We start from the raw sequence: 20,607 nt of genomic DNA on the forward strand, positions 1-20,607 counted from the left end.
ACCAATTAAATTTATAGGTCTAATTCAATCAAATTGATTCAGTTAATTCTAATCAATTTTAAATAAAAATCACATATAATAGTACATAAGTGAACCAAAAATTAAAATCACAAATTATGTAAAACTTCAAACTAAAATTGCACCGATTATCTAAATAACTGAAATAGAACGGTTCGAATTGGTTTTCGATTTTAACCCAAGTTTGCTCACACCTACATTCTACATTCTACTGTCAAACGATTGATATCCAGTGACCATTGACCAAACCAACTTTAAACCTTCTACAATAGCCCGGAACTCGGCACAAAATCCTATATGTGTAATAAACCCTTTACCATCTCAAAGCTGAGTTAATATGAAACCCAACTGCAGATCCCGCCGAATTAATCTACTTTTTCGAAGAAACGTGAGCGTTTTGTCGTTCATTTCACCAAATGACTGCCTCCGGTGCTCTCAAAGCCGTCAAATCTTCCGGCATCATCTCTTGGAAATCAGTATACCCTCTTCTCTCTCCCTATTTTTATCACATATACACACTAAAGCATGTAATTAAGTTATCCTAAGAATAAATGTAAATTATATGTTTTCTTTACAATAGTGCGGTAGGCTTCAACAAACCTTAAAGAGATTCGTGGAGGTAAGCGGGAAGGGTCTCCACTCAGGCAAGGAATCTACGGTGAGGCTATGGCCAGAATATGCCCGGAAAGGGAGGTACTTTGATTTGAACTCCAACTATTCAATTCCTGCCTCAATTGATTACGCGCAACAAAATTCGCCTCTTTGTACTACGCTTTCTTCTGACCGGGTCAAAATTCGAACAGTCGAGCACTTACTCTCTGCTCTCGAGGCTACTGGCGTTGATAATTGCAGGATCGAGATATCTAAAAACCATATCGATTCTGGAGAAGAAGATGATGATTGCGATTTTGAGGTCAGAGGACGTGGTTTATACTCGTTTGGATTTTGTTTGAGGAGTTATTATTCTGGTTATGTGAAGATTGATAGTGGGTTTAATGAGACAGGTTCCTATATTGGACGGATCAGCAATGGGATGGGTTCAGGCTATAGAAGATGCTGGTTTAGTTGTGGCATTAGATCAGTTAGGCAATAGCTGTGAAACAATGGCGCCATATTTGAATGAGCCAGTCTACATTTCCAAGAATGATTCTTTTTTGGGCGCATTCCCGTCGTCCACACTTCGTATAACTTATGGGATTGAATTTCCTCAGGTGCTTATTGCATAACCCTTGAATATCTGTTAATTGGGGATTAGAAACATTTTTTTTCTTCTGTGATATTGTTATTGGTTAGCTTTTTAATTAGATAATGAAACTATCTTTGACTTTTCGGACAGTGATATATTGCATACATTAATTTACCCTCCTCACTAATTTCGTTATCACTGACATTTTTTAAGGTTGCACCAGTTTTCCATCGCTAGAATGGTTTTTTTTTTTTTTTTTTTTTTTTTTCTCTTTTGTGTCGGTTGAGAAATTATGAATTTTATTACCAAAATGGACAACTAAGATTGAGATTGTAGTGCTAATTACAGTAACCCCTCTCACATTTTTCTTTTTAACTCCCAGGTTCCTGCCATTGGCTGCCAGTGGTTTTCCTTAGCCCATTTGGATGATTCTTTATATGTTAAGGAAATAGCTTCATCAAGAACCTTTTGCATATATGAAGAGGTTTGTTCTAACTTCTTTCTATTAATAAATATTTTTCTATTCTTTAGCTATTATACCTTGATGCTGTCATCTTGAAGAACAGTTAACATTCATATTATGAAGTGATGCTGCTGGTTTTTCTTTTCATCTTCTAAAAGCTCTCCTCAGGGTATGCAATTTCTCGTAGACTTGTGCATACAATGACGGACACATCTTGGACTGTTTATAGATGGTGTTTAAATTCTTATCTCTAGTATCCTCACATTGACCTTTAAACTCCTCTAATAGCTAATATCTGTACCTGTCAGGATTTATTTAACTCGAATTGCTTGAAACTACTAGATTGAAGAAAAGAATCAATAAAAAGAGAAACTTGGATGCTTTTTATAAATTCAGTGAGAGGCCAATAACCTGAATTCTTTCTCATATAAGTGAGGCAGAGTTTTATTAAGCACGATGTGGTTTATATTATGATTCAGAAATGATATGATATTCTTGCTTATCAAATTTGTTACTCACATAGTTTATCGTTTCTAGCCATTTTTCTGTATCAGAAATTATTTTTTCACCTTTAGTAATATAGTAGTGGGTAAGTTTGTAATGCATGTGCAAGCGAGATTCTCTGAATCTGTTTGCAGTTTGAATTCAGGTGAAAAAAACTGTGCAGAAAAAGTAATATATTTGTGGGTATGTTTGTAATGCTGTAGAAGCAAGATTCTTCAATTGGCATGCAGTTTGCATTCTAGGGGAAAACTGTGCATAAAAAGTAATATATTTGTGGGTACGTTTGTAATGGATGTACAAGAAAGATTCTTCAATTGGCATTCAGTTTGCATTCCAGGGGAAAAACTTTGCATACAGCAACTATATATTGCACAACTATTTCATTGGTAAGTTAGTTGTTTAATTTCCTGAAGTGGTCTAATACTGTGATGCTGACTTTGAGAGGAGCAAAACAGCTAATGCTGGGGAAAAATATTATGTGTATATTTATGTTACAGCATCAACTTTCTATTTATTGTTTTCACCTCTAGGTGTTTCTCATTTCTTGGGTGTCTATACCTGGCAGTTGTTTACTGTAGTTGTTAGCCCCCTTTCTAATCAATCAAAAGAGGTGCACACTTGGCTGTATAGTCAGCTTTCTAATAGAGTGCACTTTGGAAATCTGTTGCAGGTGGAGCAAATGCGCAATAGGGGACTCATTAAAGGGGGATCACTAGACAATGCCCTTGTTTGCAGGTGAGTTGCTTCACTAACAATTAAAGAAGAAAGTTCCAGGACACTAGACACAGCCTAGGCTTATTGCGCTGGCGCAGCTCTTGGGACTCCCTGCAGGGGGAAAGTGATTGAGGGTGAAAAGTCACTAAAATGTTAGGAGTTACAATAGCTCTAACACTCTCATTAGGTATTAGTTGCAATGACTCCTCATCAAAGCCCAAAAGTGGTTCGCTGCATCTGTTGTTAAGTTACTGTGAACCTTTGCTTATATTGATAAATGGCGGGAGCGACAACTTTGACATGGAACTTAGTTCAATTAGCAAGTTCTCATCAATTAGCCAGTTCTTTGTTTTGCTTATTATGTGATATGGCATTTTTGTTCTGCAGCGCCAGTAAAGGCTGGTTGAATCCACCAGTGCATTCCAATGAACCTTGTCGCCATAAGATTTTGGATCTTGTTGGTGATCTTTCCCTGTTTGCACGGTTTGGTAATCAAGGGTTTCCAGTGGCTCACGTAATTGTTTACAAGGTTCCCTCTGCCCCCATCTTTGCTTTTATTTTCATGCATGTTTTGTTAGTTATAATCCATTAAATAGGTATGTAAATGTAATACAGGGTGGGCATGCACTGCATACTGAATTTGTGCGTCTCCTCGATGAATCATTTAAGAGCTAACTTCGGTTATGACTTGAAGGAAGTGAGGACATCAGATACACGGATTTGACCACATGCAGCCTCCTTGTGCTGGTATTCTCATGTTATGATTTACATAGAGAGCAAGATTTCTGACCAGAATAGCAGTTTGAGAGATGAAGCTTATGGTTGGTGAAGTAGTTAAAAGAACAAAAAAGTTGAAACTTTTTCTGTATTTTTATTTTTGCAAACCCCATCTACCTCCTCTATATGTATGATGATGGGCTGTGCTGTTCTGAAGATTGGGAAAAAAAAAACACGAGAAGACCATTAATTGAATACTAACCAGCTCTAAGGGTTTGTCTGGGCTAAATCTAAATCAACAACTTGTTGAACTCAATAATTAAGGAGTGTTATTAAGAATTTATTGTTGAATAATTAAAATTGTTTGGCAAATGAGATATTTGAATAATTTGTTGAGTTTATTTTTTTTTACATATTATGTATTTTTTATGTAATAATAAAATTGACATTATATTATATAGAATGAAGTCAAATAAACCAAGTTTATTTATTGTTCAGGTATTAGGATAATATGATTGTAAATAAATAATCGCTAGAGGAAGGGGTTGAACCTTCGACCTTGTGGTTAACAGCCACACGCTCTAACCAACTGAGCTACTCCAGCCAATTGGTAATCACTTACTTTAGTTAGCTACACTAATTATCAAGACAGAGAAAGAGAATGAAATGTTAGAGGTCCTCTTTCCCTCTCGTCACAATTCTCGATATAGAGTAAAAGCAGCGAGCTCCCAGGAACAGAACATACAGACTTTGAATTTTCAACATAAAGTGATAAATAATGAAAAGAAGCTTTTTATTAGGGAAGTAAAATAAAATGAATGCTCAGTAGGGTTGTCAACAATCCTAAGCATCCACATGATTATTCAATTCCAGGTTCTTCCTTTTCCTTTTACCTGAAGAAGTGAAAGAAACAATACAAATGCATAATGCATTGCCAGTCAGCTTAAAATATTGTTATTACAATTACATTATATACCAAAAAACAAGTGATGATGCACCATGTATTGTATACTTCGCAGGCGATATAAAAACAAATAAATCATACAAAACAATTCAGCAAGCACAAGCAGAAAGCTTGCAAACTATTGACTCCATTTTCTATTGCGAGTCTCAAACTAAAAAAAAAGGAAGAATCAACACAACCCCAAAGGCCGGAAAAGGACAAATTGCAGCTCTATGTACTAATGCCATAAACTGTATTTTTCACAAGAATTTGGAGAAGCTTCTTTTAAGTTGCCCTGATTTCTTCTGTACATAAAGATGAACAAAAAGCAGGCAGGTGAGCCAGCTTTTAGACTTTCGTATTCCCTTTCATCAGACTTGCTCATTTCCTTTCAGAATGTTGTATTTGCAGAGGGGGCATGTAGCATTCATCTTCAGCCATTTCACGATACATGTTGAGTGGAAATGATGGTTGCAAGGGAGTGTATGGAGCTCTGCTCCATCCTCATACGGGCAGAGACATATACAGCATTCCTAACAAATAGAAGGGGGAAAAAGGTCAAAGAAAATCCTAAACCAAACTCCAAACAACCTGTGAAATCTCATCCTGGAAAACAAACTAATCATGAACCTTTCGAAAAGTAGCCACCTGAAAAAACTATTCATTCCTTGCTCTCAGCAGGGTCATAATAATGAGTTAATGTCCAAAAAAATCTTGTACTTTGACCAGTTCTTCAATTGTGGGCAATTTATTAATTTTGCAGTTACATAGATAAAATTTAATTTGTTTCAATTCTATCATCCATTTGGGTTCTGCCTCAAATCACCATTAATTAATTGAGACAGAAGCTAGTTAAGTAGCTAGGGTAACCTGATTGCACAACAGCATAATTGCTAATATGATACCTTCCACTATAGGAAAAACTGTACCTTTCACTCTCCTCACAATCTCTTATTCTATAATAATGCTCCAATTAAAAGAATGTTCTAGAAATAAAACATTGACTTACAGCATCCTCAGGTAAGAGAATACGTTCATTTGCCAAGTATCCACTGCTAGTTTCAATGGGGACCATTTTCCCTGCCCCAACAGTGGGCTTTTCCTCATTGACCATCATCTGAAATCTGTATTTTGGGAGGATGCTAAGATCTGCTTCAGATGCACCTTCCTATTCATAAACATTAAATGACAGCAACAGAAGAATAAGCTAAATTAATCACACATGAAACAACAATAACAAGACTTCAATTCATTAGAAAGAAATAATGCCTTTTCATACCTGTCCTGCAACAGCATAAAGTATAGCTATGATGCATGGTAAGCAGCAACAGAGAGCGATCCCAATCAAACATGCCAAAACAACACAAAAGATCGCAAAGAACACATCAAATGCCAGAAAAACCACAGCCAGCCTGCATGAATTCAAAATTAGAAATTGCACATTGCTTCTGGAAAATAATAGTTAACTTATATTGCTTCTAGTGAAATTAGAGTAAAACAGATAACATTTATATACTTCTTGGGTCCCATCCTCTCTCTATCTCTAATTTTATTTTTATTAAAGAAGCAAACCTAAGACCCACCACTCATAACACCTCACTTCAGTCAAATCATTTTATAATAATAATAATAATAATAATAATAGAAGAAGAAGAAGAAGAAGAAGAAGAAGAAGAAAGAGTTTAGTTGGAAATAAAATAGCAAAACGTGCTTATATTCAAATTTGTATCAACCCAGACCAAACATTCAAGTAAAATTTGCAGTTTAACATAAAATCTAGAAGAAGACCCATTCTTTTTTGTCCTTTCTCCTAATGGTGAGAAGACATACACACGCAAACAGACACACACAAAAACAAAAGAAGAATAAGAAGATGATGAAGAAGAAGTAAAGAAAGAGTGAAAAAAATGTGCAGAAAGCTTACCAGTATAAGCGGGGAGCATTTTGCAAAAGTAAGTCCCCGCCAGAAACTACCCAATAAAAGCCAACTATCCACCATAGAAATGATGCCATCGTGTTCACTGATTCACATCGTTTAGTGACACTGAGCCACCCAAAACAAAATGTATGAATATGAATACCAGTTACATTTTTTGTAAACTACATTACCACTGAATAAACAGCTATGTTTATTAATATGACAAAAATGAAATTACTGAAGAACCATAAAGAGCGAATAGTTGTTAAGAAGCCCTTTTAGGGTAATTCTCATCAGTGGACATAAAATTATTTGCATGGAAGAAATAAAGAATTCTCTTTAGTGGATTAGTCATAACAATGAAACATACACGGATGCAACCTACGGGAGTACAAGCATCCAAAGGTTTTTACAAAAACAATTCCCTTTATTGAATTCCAATAAAGACTTGCACTATAAATACTCCAATTGACACTCCTTAGACAGTGAGTCACGTCAACCTTGATAGACATGTAGAGCTTATCAAAGATGAAGAAAGCACCACGAAAGCAGCTCGCCCCAAAATTAAAGGAAAATTAAAACTCAAAGAGAGAATTTCTTCGTCCCTGATTTTTTTTTTTCCGTCATTATCTCTGACACAAGTATAACCCACGAGTTAATTTCGTGTTGGGTTCTTGTTCGTATTGTCATGCCGTGTCCAATGTTGCCACCCCCTAACTTTGGGGGCAACAACCATATCCTTAAAATAAAGCTTATATTTTTCCTGTGTTACAGTTAATTTCAGCCACAGTACTAGAATACAATAATTTCAAATCGAAAAGCACAGAGTCAAAATATCCAAAATCAAGCCAGGGAAAAAAAAAAAAAAAAAAAAAAAAAGAGAGTAAAATTCAACATAAAAAAACTCACCTTGACCGGCTAGAAAAGGAACCCGAACCCCTATCACTACTATCCTCATCTTCACTATCAACATTTCCTTCTTCAGTTTCTTGCTGCCGCTGCCGCCTCATTTCATCTCTCCCTGTCCGACTATTCCTTCTCCTATACTCCAACCACACCAAAACCACATGCACCAGGCACTGCAGCGCATATCCACAGATCCAAATCCTTACCGGAGTATTCGGCTTCTCGTCCGCAGTCAGTATCAGCATAGTTATCGAAACCACTACAAACGCCGTGTTCCACAGCATGTCCAAGGCCACCACAGGCTTCGAGTACCCCCAATCGGCGCGTCGTTCTTCCAGCTCACGTGCAGCCGTCTCCCTTACTAACATGGAAGGGCCACGTCGACCAGTGGCGCGGCCGAGAAGAAAAGCGAGGGAGGTTGGGCGAACAGTAGGGGAGGAAGGGGGTTCTTGACGGGGAAGAAGCAAAGGCGCGCGAGAGCCACTCTCCGCCGATGCGGCTGACGTGACGGTGGGTTGCGTTGACATTGGAGGAGAGAAAGCAAAGATGGATAAAAAACAAAACAGAGAGAGAGAGGTATTGGGGTTAAAGAGAGAAGAACATAGTTCCGAGTGAGAATTTTGGGTGGAAATTAGGTTTTGGGAAAGGGAAAGAAAGAGCTTTTGGGGTTTTCAGTTTTCACAGTCTAGAAACTAGAAAGTGAGAAAATGGGTTTGAACGGTAGCTGACAAAACCAGAAATGGTTTTTGTGTTATTTAAATTTAACTAGTTAGGTGCGTATGTACGTTTCTGTGCTTCTGTTGTCTGACTCGTAGTTGGGGTTCTTCCGCGCCAATTTTCACCACGCCAGTGCGTGAAGAAGTGAAAACTGAAATTACCTTATTTGGCTGGTAGCTAAAATCTGTTGTACTCTTTATTTGTAAGGAGGTCAAATAGGTAAACATGCGTTGTTGTCTGTGAAATATCAAATCGATAAAAATAGTTATGATAAAAAAAAAAAAAATTAGAACACAGTACCCATAATTTTTGCATAAGTTTTTATCAATATAAAAGTTAATTTCTAATATTTATGTAACTATTACGACTTAAAAAATTGAATTCATATAAAAAAGTTAAAGGCATAAATATTCTTTTTATCACATGGCAATGAAAACATACAATAAATTTGAATTCACTAAAAAACATATGCTACTAAAAAGAAAAAAAAATCATGGCCAATAATATAATATTTATCGTTATCATCATCATCCATCATTATTACTAATATCATCATCCATCATTGTTATTATTTTATCATCACCATGTAAAAATATCCGTGGTACGCCAAATGATTTTAAATATACGTCTAATCACTTCTTCTGTAATTATTCACACTTAAACAGAAAATCTAGTTGATAAACTTTTAAAAGGGAAAAACAACATAACGGCCAATTGATACGTAAATATAGCAACAGCCAAACTCATAAAACGTTAAGGTAAAGGGGAACATACACGAAAGATCCTAGTTTGTCCAACTCTATATATACAGTCACCAAAATTGTCCCGACACAATGTCAAGTTACACCAAAGTTCAGACTATGTCGCTATAAGACCGTAGGCACCAACAATTTCTGTGCAATTTTTTTTTTTTCTTTGTTAAATTGAAATGGAAATTTGAACTTATAACTTCAGAAGTTCGAATTTAGCAAAAATAAAATCTAGTGATAACACTAATTCAAAGCTGATTCATACTATCTGCATAATCGCATATTGCACCTTCCTCTTCATTGTACTTTCTTGCTTCATTGGCTAAGAGACTTTAAAAAAATTGCAACATCCATACCTTTCGCTAGGAGCATAAATTGAAAAAAGTTTATACGTGGAAATGATTCAATCTGCATTTTCTGTTAAGCTTAGTGGATAGTTAATCATTAAATATGATGAAAGTTTTTTTTTTTTTTATTACTTCCATGAAAGATCGAATCCATGATCTAAGTCATATTGATTAAATCCATAATCTAAGTCATGTTGATCAATCCCGCAAGTGCTCTTTACTACTAAATTATCCAGTTCGGTTTATCCATAATTTGAAATTCCCAAAAAGGAAGAGGGGAAAACAACCTTTTATAGGTAATTGCAATAATACCCATCACAACGTTACAACCTATAGAAAGCAGCCCAAACGATAGGACTTCAAACTTATCAAAAAACCATATCAAATAAATAGAGATACCCGTCACAACGTTACAACCTATAGAAAGCAAGAGAGGAAACATCAATAATTAGTAGAAGAGAAAAAAAAAAAAAGATAATAATAGCAATAGAAAAAATATCCTACCTGATATTTAGATCTAAGAGCACAAGGGCTGTCTCATTCATGTGGTCTTTGAAGGGCCACAGCCTTTCTTTGTGAGCAAGTCTTTCACTTAACTAAAACATTCCGGCTGATGATGTTGTTTGAGTTTTAATTTAACCCAGATGAACTTATAGACCAGATGTTGCTGCATTGCTGTAGATGCTGTAACAAGCGCCGGATATCAATAGACAAAATTAACAATTCCAATGATAAAAAATATGAACCTCAAAACCCTCACCTTCTGTCTGTACAGATTGACATGGCTGTTCTCAATGATAATAATAATAACAATAATAACACATGACGAGCATGTTCTGTATTGTATTTTGTCAGGTGCCAAGTCAGAGAAGTGTCTAACGTGGATGTATCAGCATATGTCAAACTGAAGTGTCAGTCTTTCATAACTGCCTAACTTGACAAACAGGCTGTCAGAATGATTACCAAGGTTTAGTAGCTGGGTCCATGGTGCTAAACAAGGCACTAACTGGAGCAGGAAAGCTTGTTGTTGGTTCTTCACTGCATAAACTTCAAACAAGCTCTTGAGTAAATGGATGTGCTTCCCTGAAGCATAACTTTCAATCAATTTTTTGGTTGCATTTTTGAATGGTCAAATGGCACTTCTCCATGGTTGTAATGATCTCCCAAGCAAATTTTTCATCAGCCACAGACCAAGAGCAGCAAAAAAACATTGCAGTGGATTTTTCCCGAGGACTATCAATCATTACCCTGTACGGACATTCATCCTTCATACATATAGACACATGGAATGACTCCATTTCAAGATGCTCCCCAAGAATTTGAAAACACTTTCCAGGAAAATCAGTAGTTAATTCTGTGAATAATTGCTGAAGCCAACAGCATTTCTCAGAGAGGTCAAGTACTTCATGTGCTGTGGTAAGTTCTCTTCTGGCCACATCCAAGTTTTCAACATATACAGGACAACAATAAGCAAACCGAATGTCATGTTGTTTTTTTCCCAACATGAGCAGCAGCTCATCTTGATGCACAACTCTTGCCTTCTTGCATTTTTCCATAACCAAGATTCCATTGGTAACCCTTTCATCAGTTACCTGAAGCTGAGATGTGCTATTTGTGCTATGTAAAATTAAATCTGATGTATCTTCAGAACTTCTGTTTAAAAATTTGAAATTAGGGCTCAAGCAACTGCGGATAAACATTTCTGAGGCACCTGCTTTAACAAAGACACTGGAAGGAATGCACACAGTGTCAGAATTAGCAGGAACATAACATTGGATTCCCATTTCAGACTCAATTCTTTCTTTAAGAGAAGCCATCTTAGGCTTCTCACCATGTACTAGTATCACACTCTTAGGAGAGAGAAATTTAACAAGATCCATAATCCCCTTGGCATCCGTATGAGGGCTGAAAGACAATTGATGAATCTGGCAATATAAAGATATGAGCACCAATGTTATAGATTAAACAATAGAATAGAACAATTATCAGCAAAGAAGAATATTTTTGCTTTCCATTGCATGTGTACGTATTGACACATGGGCATGCACATAAGTAGAGGAAGTATAATCTTCTTCCATTTGATATGAGAATTGGCAGCCACAGAAAATTCAGATGAAAATATAGCAACCATGCTCACTAAAATTAGCAACAATATTGATAATTCAAGAGTTAAAAGAGGAATATGCACCTGGCATCGCACATCAACCTCAGTGTCCTTGTCCAAATTAATTTTAGTGGGTTTACCAGACATCAACTTGTGTCCTATGGTTCCAGCCACACAATATCTAGAAAAGAGAAGCTACAGTGAATTTGGAAAGACAGTTATAAAATGTACTATTTTATGATGGTCTCTGCGGAACCGATTAAAAAGCATTTTCAGGAAAGAAAAGGAATACCCTAGACGTAATAACAGAAATAATGGATTCTCAAAAGCAGCTGTCGCTGATAAAACAATGCCGCATTCAATAGATACACAGGTGATCTTCAACACATATACTCCTATGCTGTGCTTATAAAGAATTTGAACAATAAAAAGAAAAAGTAAAAAGGAACAAATAATTTGATACTATGCGTAGGAATTTGACCTAAATTCTTGGGTTGCTTTTCTCTTTCTTCTAAAAAAGGTGTCAATTACAAGTTAAATAGTAAAATTTGATGTTTATTAGGTCCTATGCATGTATTGAGGTTTAAAATCCCATGTATGGGATTTCGGTAGTGTTGTGTTCTTATTACTGTCAACTATGAGGTTCCAACTGATAGTAAGGTTGTTACCCGGGCAATGTCACCAGATTCCTCTCAGAAGGAGCCCAATGCTTAAAAACCTCCAGTGAAAAACCACCACTAATCATTCCAGGTGTGGCAAAGAGAACGCAAGGTCCAGGAGCATCTATCAGAGAGCGGTCAAAATTATAAACTGCAACATCCAACCCATGAGTGAGAGATAGAAATTATTAAATAATAATTTAAAAAAAAATTATGCAATAAGTCATTTTTATATTGGTCGCTTGACATTTAGCATGAGGCAGGATATTTCTTTCTGATACACTAAAGAAGGCTTAATATCTTCAATTTCTCTCATAGTTTTGTCGCCCTCATCTTAAGGGAATAAAATTCTAGTTCTCTAATTGAGATCTAAGTACGTTTTTGAATTCTTATTTTTTATTTTCAGAGCAACAGGAATTATTTAAAAATATGGAATCAAAAGTCCAATTTCCTTTGCTTAATTTGTTCCAAACAAATATAAGAAGTGACTTAATTTTTGCCCAGAAATTATGCAAAGTAACATATAACTACATGTCCTAAAAAACATTGCTAAATTTTGATATTAAAATAATAACTGTATGAAATACCATTTTTAAAATCAAACGGATTGTGTGTACTGTACGTCTCTTTGACCTTCTGACTGGTCCAGCCAATAAGCATTTTGTAGTACATATTGGCTTGAATTGTCAAACCTGGAAAAGAACATCCAAGTTACAAGCATGAGATACCATATCCCTATCAACAAAGGAAAATGGGATGAGAATAACTAGAAATGTACACATGTGAATACAGAACAACACTTTCGACAAGCTATTGAATAATCAATAGCAGTCCTCAATAAATTTTTCAACACATGTAAGATGTTTATTGAGATAAGGAGAGATTTGACATTCAAGGAACTTGCTTGGAAAAGGATTCACTTGGGCAGACACAAGAAAAGAACACAAATATAATTACGAAAATATTTCTAAATCATTACAAAGGCTGTGCTGTAACTCTTTCATCTCAAAGCCAAAAATGCAGTCATGCAAGCATGGTAGTCTCTGCAGGAACTGTATACTGCTCTCTAAGACTCAAAAATAAACCTCTTGGATCACAAAACCCAACATAAGATGATGTATGCACTCAAACATCCAGATCTTAACGATCTGTAAAATGAGATCCATTTGTACACACACACACACACACACACACACACTAGCTCCACCTCAAAGTGTTTATCCTCTTTCAAGAGGTCAAAATTTTAAGGATACAGTAATGTACTAAAGTCTACTAATTTAATGACGATTTTCAATATCAACCCCACAATTCTAACTTTATTAAGCAAGGGGAAACAAATTCTGTGTTGACGACAAGGAATATTGTAAAATAGAAATAAATAACCATGGAATGAATGATAAGAGAGGCATTTGAAAATTAGATGCAAAATATTTAACCAAGACGGATTATACCTGCAGAGAAGTATATAGGAACCTTTAGATTCAAGCGCTCCCAGTAATCATCCAACAATATACAAAGTTCCTGAATGAAAATTGATAAGAGAGTCAAATCAAGATAGAGTAAGATGCAATCCAGGCACATGAGCGTGCAATGTTCCGTATCAGTGAAGAGCTCATCATGATGAATACACAAGTTAAACAAATATTTATATGTAACAATGCAACAAAGAAAAATGCATGAAAGAGGACAAAAATAATGTATGCATGTGCTTATAACAATTAAAATGTAGCACAATTTATGTTCTTGCTGTCCAACATAAGGGTTGAAGCAGAAAGGAGAAGGATATTACCTCCCTTATCCAGTGGAGGACATTTTGAAATTCAAATACTCAAGTTTGGAGAATGAGTAAATAACCAAAACTCAGGTGCTTATTGAAAAAAAACACACACTATTTTTCTAAAATGACACTTGCCTCCATCAGAGTTTTACACCTTAAAATAGTTAGGTTTTCCCTTAAATACTGCAATCATACATAGATAATGATGTTTGTATAATTCTCAGCCACAATCAGAATGCTCCCCAAATAACTGCAAATTGCAAAATTCTCCAAGGAGATATGAGATATCTCTTGGATTCAGTTGTTTTGGCTAGGTTTGCAGTTACACAACCAATTACCAATGTGCCTTCAGCAGTGACCTCTAAGAGGTTTAAGATGACAGACAATTGCACTTCTAAGTGTGTGAAAATTGTAGCCAAAATTGGAGAAGAAGAAGAAAAAAAACTTGCTATCTTGATAAAATACCTGAGCTCTTCCAAGCGCAAAGGTAGGGATAAGCACCTTTCCACCACCAGCAACACATTTATGAACCTACATTAAATGGATTTCCAAAATATCATATAGTCCGCAATGCAAAACTATGTAACCTCAACTATAAAGCATATCTATATCTACATATGTTTTATAGATATATAGTTCTAATCACATCCTTATAGGTGTTAGAAGAAATGGTTAATTTCAGTTAATAATGAAATGACACACTAAAATAGATCACCCCCAGCTCTGGAGTGATAAACATATGTATTTCAACATAAAATCATCATTCAGTGGATTTGTTTTGTCTTGTATCAAATCTAGTTGTATTGAAGGGACTATACAATCCAATTGATGAAGCATGTAGTACCAACCAAACTGAGGAAAGTAGTTTAATTCATGAATACACCCATTCCCGAGAAATCCCTTTCCTGTTGATGGTATTCAAAGAATTAAATGAAAGAAAAACATATGCCATAGTTATTAATACATGATGGTATTTGCCTCTGTAAGTAAATAAACAAAAGCCACAATTAAGGGAGAGATAAAAAGTGTAATGATTTAGGAAATAACATAAAAGATCGAGAAACTTGTGCATGATGGAGAATTGGCAGGTTCATTTACATACAACTTTAAGAAATTCCCTCTTCCGAGCATATTTTGAATCACGTATAGTCGTTGCATATGTGGACCTGTGAGAAAATTTATAAGGATGAGACATTAAAAAACCCTTGAAAGAAACCAAGTTCTATAAGGGCTATAAAAATCTATAGAGGCAGGATAGGTTTTACGTAATATAACATAAAGCTGCAGAAGCTCAAGAAAGAAACAGATAAAGGTAAAAGATTATGATGTTTGATTGCATAAATTTACAATTCACAAAATATTGGAAATATTAAGATTCCAAAATAAAAGTATTAGGAAACAAATTCACCCCAAAAAAACTTGTAATAAGTAACTGAAGAGAGTCAAATCTATTGATTTAAGACATATATATAGTTAAGTTGGCTTGCTCAGACAAAATGAAATAGAGACAATTACTTTTCAAATATGAATGAGTTGGCAAACTTCATGAAGATCAAGACCAAAAAGAAAACTGTCCCCATGTTTGATAATGTTTCGCTTAATATTGCGAAAACTCTTCATCAATTTTTTGTAGTCCTAAGGGCTTTTTGTACAAAAGCTGTCACAACATGAATCTTTCACTATTTCATGAATTATGCACAGGTCCAGCAAGCCAAAGCATAATCTTGGAAGGGTTAGTCCAAAAACAATAGTAGCCATCAGATTTTGTATAAAGTGTTCTTCCTAACCCATTAGCTTGTGGACTTGCAATTGGCAGGCTAATATTTCCATCATTGCACAAAAAATGGCCCCAGGAGAGTGCAGTCTAAACATCCATATTTACTGAATGAAATCCCAAGTATGATAAGAGAGATTAAAAGAAGATTTAAAGATCAACCAAAATACTGAATTTTCCAGTAGGAAAATAGACTATCAATATGTTTTTATTTCTAAGAACTGCATCTAGAACTGCATATTACAGCATATTTATAGCCTAAAATTCTACTAGAATACTGTCTTGAAATCAAATCCATATGGAATTAGGACTTCTTCTAAATAATGTCTAATACTATTAAAAGATAAATAACCAAATCCAAATAGAATAAAGTCTTGACCCTTCTAAATCAAACTAAAGTTATTCCCTTACTTCACCTTAGTTCAACATCCAAATGTGGAAATGAGTGATAAAAAAAAAAAAAAATACCAGTAGCAAACTCTAAACAAACAGGTTCATAAAAATATTTATGCTGTACACATTTTCCACATACTCTGTTATGAGAAGGTCCAGTTCCAGACGGTCAATTTGAGCTGCTCCAAGATGTCTATCTGGGGTCATATTATAGTCTCCTGTGTACACCATAGCAGAGTCTCCCACCTTTGCATAAAACATTGCCGCTCCAAGAACCTTGGATATATAACAAAAGAAGAAAAAGGAACAAAAGTAAACACAAAAAAGACCATAAACAACATAGGCTTTGTGCCAAGAGTGCCAATAATTTTTGAACTAATTAAAATGTTCTGCTACAAATAATGCAGCACACGTAAAACCTATGTTTGCATCAAACACACACCCAACAAGAATATCCCGAGAAAACGGGTGACAACATCTCTTAATTGACTATCAATCCTTTGTTTTGTTTTTTTCAAGTACTATGAAGAAACTTGATATAATAGTTCCAATTATTCTTTTGATTGGATCATTGTCAAAATCAGACATCCCATTAGTAAACCGGCCCAGACTGATTCATTGGATTATGATATTATCGACTGATTTGCATGTATATGCAGAAATCTATACATGTAACAGATAAGGAGATAAATATATATGTAAAAGACGGATCCAATCATGCCTGTTCCTAATCCTAAATGGAATGTACTTTCAAATCCTCCTAGCCATTATCCTATGGCAATAATTCTTGCTTTCTAATTAGAATTCATTTATAGTATTTTTTTTAATTACATTAGACTTAATTTTTCTTTGTTTTATTTTGCACTTTTGGACTTAGAATTTTCACAACCAACTAATCGAGAAGTTCTTCCACAACATACGAAGCATTAACCCTGACAAGGAGCAAATCTTGAAATGTCAACCTTACTGTTCCATGAGAATATCATTCTATATAAGAAGTGAAGTTCTTTATTGAGATTCTTTATTTAATTTTATAGATATATTGTGGATCTCCTAGAAATTTTCACCAAATATTTCTTTGTTTTTACTCTGATGAAAAGATATAGACTACCAGCCTCAATGTACTGAATAAACATTAAGTAATCTGGACAATTTCAACTGCAAAAATGTCATGTTTTGTCGGGGATTGAGGCTGAAGGAAGATACACTTTAGCCTGTCAATGCAACAGGCACTAAATTAGCTCAGCAAATTTTAGTTTCCCCAAACTCATTTTTGTGAGAGAATGTGAAAAACTTCATAATTAGATTCTCTCCTTAGCTAGTATCGAGAAGAAAACCAGGAACACATGACATGCAACAAGTCCAATAAAAAGTTACTTCTACACAGAATCTCAGATGTTTTGCAGTAGTTTAGCTAAGAAATACGTGTGATCTTAATGCTAGGGTCAGCCAATTAGTAATATTTGTATCTTCTGAAAGACAAAAAAAACCCAGAGTAGAAGACAACCAGCAAATTCCTAAGGGTAGAAACCCCCTGCAAAAGAGTATTTATTTTGTAACTATGCAAAAAGGGTCTGCCAACTATGTACGGACATTGCCCTACTAGAAATTAAGTTAATGATATCTTACATGACCTGCATAGTAGGCACGGATCTGAAGATCTTTATCAACCTGCACACTCTGCTTCAGGTCCACAGCTATGACTGCATTCCAAGATCAAATGAAAGCAGCAAATCTTAAAACATAGAAGGTTTACCAACAAAGTGTAACATTAACACAAACATCATTATATCGCGTGATTTTCACATCAAATGCAGCATTCTGATTGCTGAAAACTTCAAATAATTTTACACCCCTTCACTAAAATTAAGACTATAAACATAGAAGGTTCTCAGTTTGTACTCTCAATTCTGTTGAAAGAAAGTATCAGACATTTGCTTATAAAGAATTAGATGATCAAAAATTTCAAAGCAACCATCTCCGCAATATTAGGTGGTACAAATAGGTCCTCAATAATTGCCTGACTTGATAAGTCCCAAAGGACAGAATGCTCTAATGCCCCTATAATAGAAACTTAAGAAGATTTGGTAGTCTGTTCAACTGTAATTAGCCTTTTTTTCCAAAAAATGCACTCACCCCATGGAGATAAGAGAAGTTGACATATCTGCACATTTAATAAGCACCATTACAAAATCTAAAACAAATTGTAAAGAATAATTCCATTAAAACTTCCAACGAAGTATTAAAGGACATTGCAAAATGCTGTAATGAAGGGATCTTTCAGCTGCAACATAACTTCCTGCGAAATGTGTCAATGAAATAGAGGAGAGATTTCAAAATGACCAACTAATTGCATTGTTTGAGGGGTTAATTTGCCAGAATAGCTAGTACTACATTGTTCACCAAAATATAGATCACTTTTTGGCAATAAGCATTATGACATGTATCAAGAAGTCAATATTTAAATATGCACCTCAATTTAGTGAATGATAAAAAATAAAACATTAACTTGGATTATTATAGCCGATTTAAATAATCAGATGGCTTTAGCAAAGTTCACATGTTACATCTGGCATGACCAGATTTATTTCCCACTCATTGATATTTTGCCAATTCTTTAATTATCATGTACTAAACTAAACCTGAACAATTAACTGAAAATAAAATGCATTCCACAGGAATAAATGGAAATTCAGGTACCTTTCTTCATGCATGCTGAAATATGATCAGAAGTAAATTGCTCTTCCTCCCCCCTTCTATCAACCATTACTTTTCGATAATCCTCCAACATCAAAGGAGCCAATGCCTTTGTTGGATACTGTAGTAGAATAATTCCACCAAGAAAATAAGTACAAGTTCCAGTGAGGCTATCATATGAGTCAAAATAACTTGGTAAAAGAAAGAAATAGATAAAATGCGAGAAAAATGAGCATATCTAATCATAAGTTAACAGAAAAAGTGCATTTATCGTTCAAGAACATCAAATATTTAATTTTTCTGAGCACCAGAATACTTTCAATCCAGCAAATTTGATAAGTGGGCAAGCAATGTTGCATTCTATCTTCAACAAATAATAAATGAGCATGATCAAAAGTTTAAACAAGAATATAACAAACTGCAGAAACAATTATCAAAAAACTCAAAAAAGGGGTAACAGCAAAACCAGTTTTAGATTATATTTCACTCCTGGCCATTAATTCAATAACAGTTGTTAGCAATGCAAATTATCTATCATTAAGGAGGAAAAAGCTAAAAAGCTCCAGTCAAATACCCAAAACACAAAAGTCGGGCCAATGAATAAGACTTAGAATCCCCCAAACTACAATTACAGATACATCCAATCTAGAGAACCAAGATAAACAAGCATTATTTGACATAGCGAACATAAATTATGAATCAAGCATTTCATCAAACATGTTGTAGCCGTTACCGTCATGTAAATTGGTCCATGATAACCACAAACTTCGGTGAAGTAAGGAAGAGCACCGATATGGTCCAAATGACTGCGGCATTTGCGGCTGCACAGTTAAAAGAGAGAGAGAGAGAGAGAGAGAGAGAGAGAGAGAGAGAGAGAGCCAACAACAACGAAGAACAATAAATGGATGGAATATGCTTACAAGTGTGTAATTATAACACAATCAAGCGCGCCATCAAAATCTCTGGACTTAGAGATAAGAGAAAAATCGGGATAACGACGGTGATCATCATAGCCCATGTGCATCCCACAATCGAACATTATCCTTTTGCCGTTGATTGACACTACCACGCAGCTTTTCCCTACCTCCTGCCCAGCACCTAAAATACAATACATACAAATAAAATAACAAATGCAATTAAAACTTTAGTGAATGAAAGTCAAAGAGGAGAAGAGGAAGATAGATACCAAGGATGAGGCATTCGATCGCCATGGCCTCTTCTCTGTATCGAGTCGAAGAGAAAAGAAAAAAAAAAGACTTAGTTCGTTACTTTTTCGCGCGCTTTTGTTTGCTTCGTCTGCTCGAAATTTTGGTGAAAGTAAGCATATGCGTAATTTAGATGACCTGTCGTTTATATAGGACGGTGAATCTTTAGGAAGCAATGGTTTTGACGTTTTGTATAAGAGTACTACAAATCACAGCGTCTCTTGTAAACTACAATAGTAAACGGCATTGCATAAGCCACAGAGGAAAATGACGGTAATAAACGACCCTGAAAATTACATGAGTCTAATATAAATTAGAGATAATAATATAACCCCTTTCCTTTACCTTTCCTTTTGTTTTTTTTCTCAATCATTTTTTAGTAATAAATTCCAACTTTAAATTTTTCTAACTAATTAATATTCATTTTTAATTATATTCTACATTAGTTTTGTGTGAATTCATTGGGATTTTTAGGTGACATTACTATATTGTAAAAGGATTAATTACTATTTAATCTTCTCACTTTGTGCTTTTTTTAAGTTATCAATTTTGAACAATGAATTAATGAGATTTTTTTTACTATTAAAAAGGGGATTCGAACCTAAATCTATTGTTAAGCTGTAATTCATTTACCATAAGATTATATTGATATGATGAGTTAATGAATTATAGTAATACAGTTCTACCAATATTAAATATTTCTTAGCTCATTATATTATTATAATCACGTCATAATTTGAATATCTACAAAGGATTCTTTGTTTTTTTTCTTGAGAATAACCGGTGTCGTTTTGGGAGGATTAACTCAAAGGTTAA

At 34.9% G+C, this 20,607-nt stretch overlaps 3 protein-coding genes and 1 non-coding gene across 6 annotated transcripts; 1 reads left to right on the forward strand and 3 right to left on the reverse strand.

The window, feature by feature from the left end:
- Positions 1-214: 214 nt before the first annotated feature.
- Positions 215-3,990, forward strand: LPXC1 (UDP-3-O-acyl N-acetylglycosamine deacetylase family protein). Its single transcript, XM_089716179.1, has 7 exons — positions 215-494; positions 599-931; positions 1,023-1,229; positions 1,587-1,688; positions 2,842-2,906; positions 3,273-3,414; positions 3,501-3,990. The coding sequence occupies exons 1-7, from the start codon at positions 435-437 to the stop codon at positions 3,558-3,560; spliced, it is 969 nt and encodes a 322-aa protein (XP_089572305.1). The 5' UTR covers positions 215-434; the 3' UTR covers positions 3,561-3,990.
- A 142-nt stretch (positions 3,991-4,132) lies between these two features.
- Positions 4,133-4,206, reverse strand: TRNAN-GUU (transfer RNA asparagine (anticodon GUU)). The gene has a single exon. It is a non-coding gene; the product is annotated as a tRNA-Asn (tRNA).
- Positions 4,207-4,504: 298 nt separating this feature from the next.
- On the reverse strand, positions 4,505-8,074 carry RIE1 (RING-finger protein for embryogenesi). The gene is made up of 5 exons (XM_089716183.1): positions 7,373-8,074; positions 6,470-6,589; positions 5,825-5,957; positions 5,555-5,713; positions 4,505-5,078 (listed from the first exon to the last, which is right to left on the reverse strand). The coding sequence occupies exons 1-5, from the start codon at positions 7,894-7,896 to the stop codon at positions 4,917-4,919; spliced, it is 1,098 nt and encodes a 365-aa protein (XP_089572309.1). The 5' UTR covers positions 7,897-8,074; the 3' UTR covers positions 4,505-4,916.
- Positions 8,075-8,192: 118 nt separating this feature from the next.
- Positions 8,193-19,923, reverse strand: CPSF73-II (cleavage and polyadenylation specificity factor 73 kDa subunit-II). Of its 3 annotated transcripts, none has more exons than XM_089716181.1 (15): positions 19,773-19,923; positions 19,507-19,684; positions 19,320-19,392; positions 18,590-18,707; positions 17,519-17,592; positions 16,029-16,165; positions 14,825-14,888; positions 14,188-14,253; positions 13,397-13,466; positions 12,533-12,637; positions 11,955-12,096; positions 11,371-11,467; positions 9,943-11,107; positions 9,687-9,866; positions 8,193-8,323 (listed from the first exon to the last, which is right to left on the reverse strand). In XM_089716181.1, the coding sequence occupies exons 1-13, from the start codon at positions 19,795-19,797 to the stop codon at positions 10,280-10,282; spliced, it is 1,977 nt and encodes a 658-aa protein (XP_089572307.1). In that variant the 5' UTR covers positions 19,798-19,923; the 3' UTR covers positions 8,193-8,323; positions 9,687-9,866; positions 9,943-10,279. The 3 variants fall into 3 exon arrangements, with proteins under 3 accessions (XP_089572307.1, XP_089572306.1, XP_089572308.1); XM_089716180.1 differs by lacking the exon at positions 8,193-8,323 and adding an exon at positions 9,375-9,599; XM_089716182.1 differs by lacking the exons at positions 8,193-8,323; positions 9,687-9,866; positions 11,371-11,467 and having other exon boundaries at positions 10,877-11,107.
- Between the last annotated feature and the right edge of the window lie 684 nt (positions 19,924-20,607).

The sequence above is a fragment of the Jatropha curcas genome, chromosome 11 (assembly GCF_041381405.1).
Source record: "Jatropha curcas cultivar XTBG-Jc1 chromosome 11, XTBG_Jcur_1.0, whole genome shotgun sequence".
NCBI classification, from domain to species: Eukaryota; Viridiplantae; Streptophyta; class Magnoliopsida; order Malpighiales; family Euphorbiaceae; genus Jatropha; species Jatropha curcas.

Excerpts from the sequence above, each read along its gene's own strand:
- LPXC1 (XM_089716179.1), top strand. The coding sequence starts at position 435 with ATGACTGCCTCCGGTGCTCTCAAAGCCGTCAAATCTTCCGGCATCATC. Across the intron at positions 495-598 it reads GCATCATCTCTTGGAAATCA|TGCGGTAGGCTTCAACAAAC; the intron begins GTATACCCTCTT and ends TCTTTACAATAG. Across the intron at positions 932-1,022 it reads ATGATGATTGCGATTTTGAG|GTTCCTATATTGGACGGATC; the intron begins GTCAGAGGACGT and ends TTAATGAGACAG.
- RIE1 (XM_089716183.1), bottom strand. The coding sequence starts at position 7,896 with ATGTCAACGCAACCCACCGTCACGTCAGCCGCATCGGCGGAGAGTGGC. Across the intron at positions 6,590-7,372 it reads TCCTTTTCTAGCCGGTCAAG|TGTCACTAAACGATGTGAAT; the intron begins GTGAGTTTTTTT and ends TGGGTGGCTCAG. Across the intron at positions 5,714-5,824 it reads TTTATGCTGTTGCAGGACAG|GAAGGTGCATCTGAAGCAGA; the intron begins GTATGAAAAGGC and ends GTTTATGAATAG.
- CPSF73-II (XM_089716181.1), bottom strand. The coding sequence starts at position 19,797 with ATGGCGATCGAATGCCTCATCCTTG. Across the intron at positions 14,889-16,028 it reads CTGGACCTTCTCATAACAGA|GTCCACATATGCAACGACTA; the intron begins GTATGTGGAAAA and ends ATTTTCTCACAG. Across the intron at positions 12,638-13,396 it reads TCCTATATACTTCTCTGCAG|GTTTGACAATTCAAGCCAAT; the intron begins GTATAATCCGTC and ends GTTCTTTTCCAG.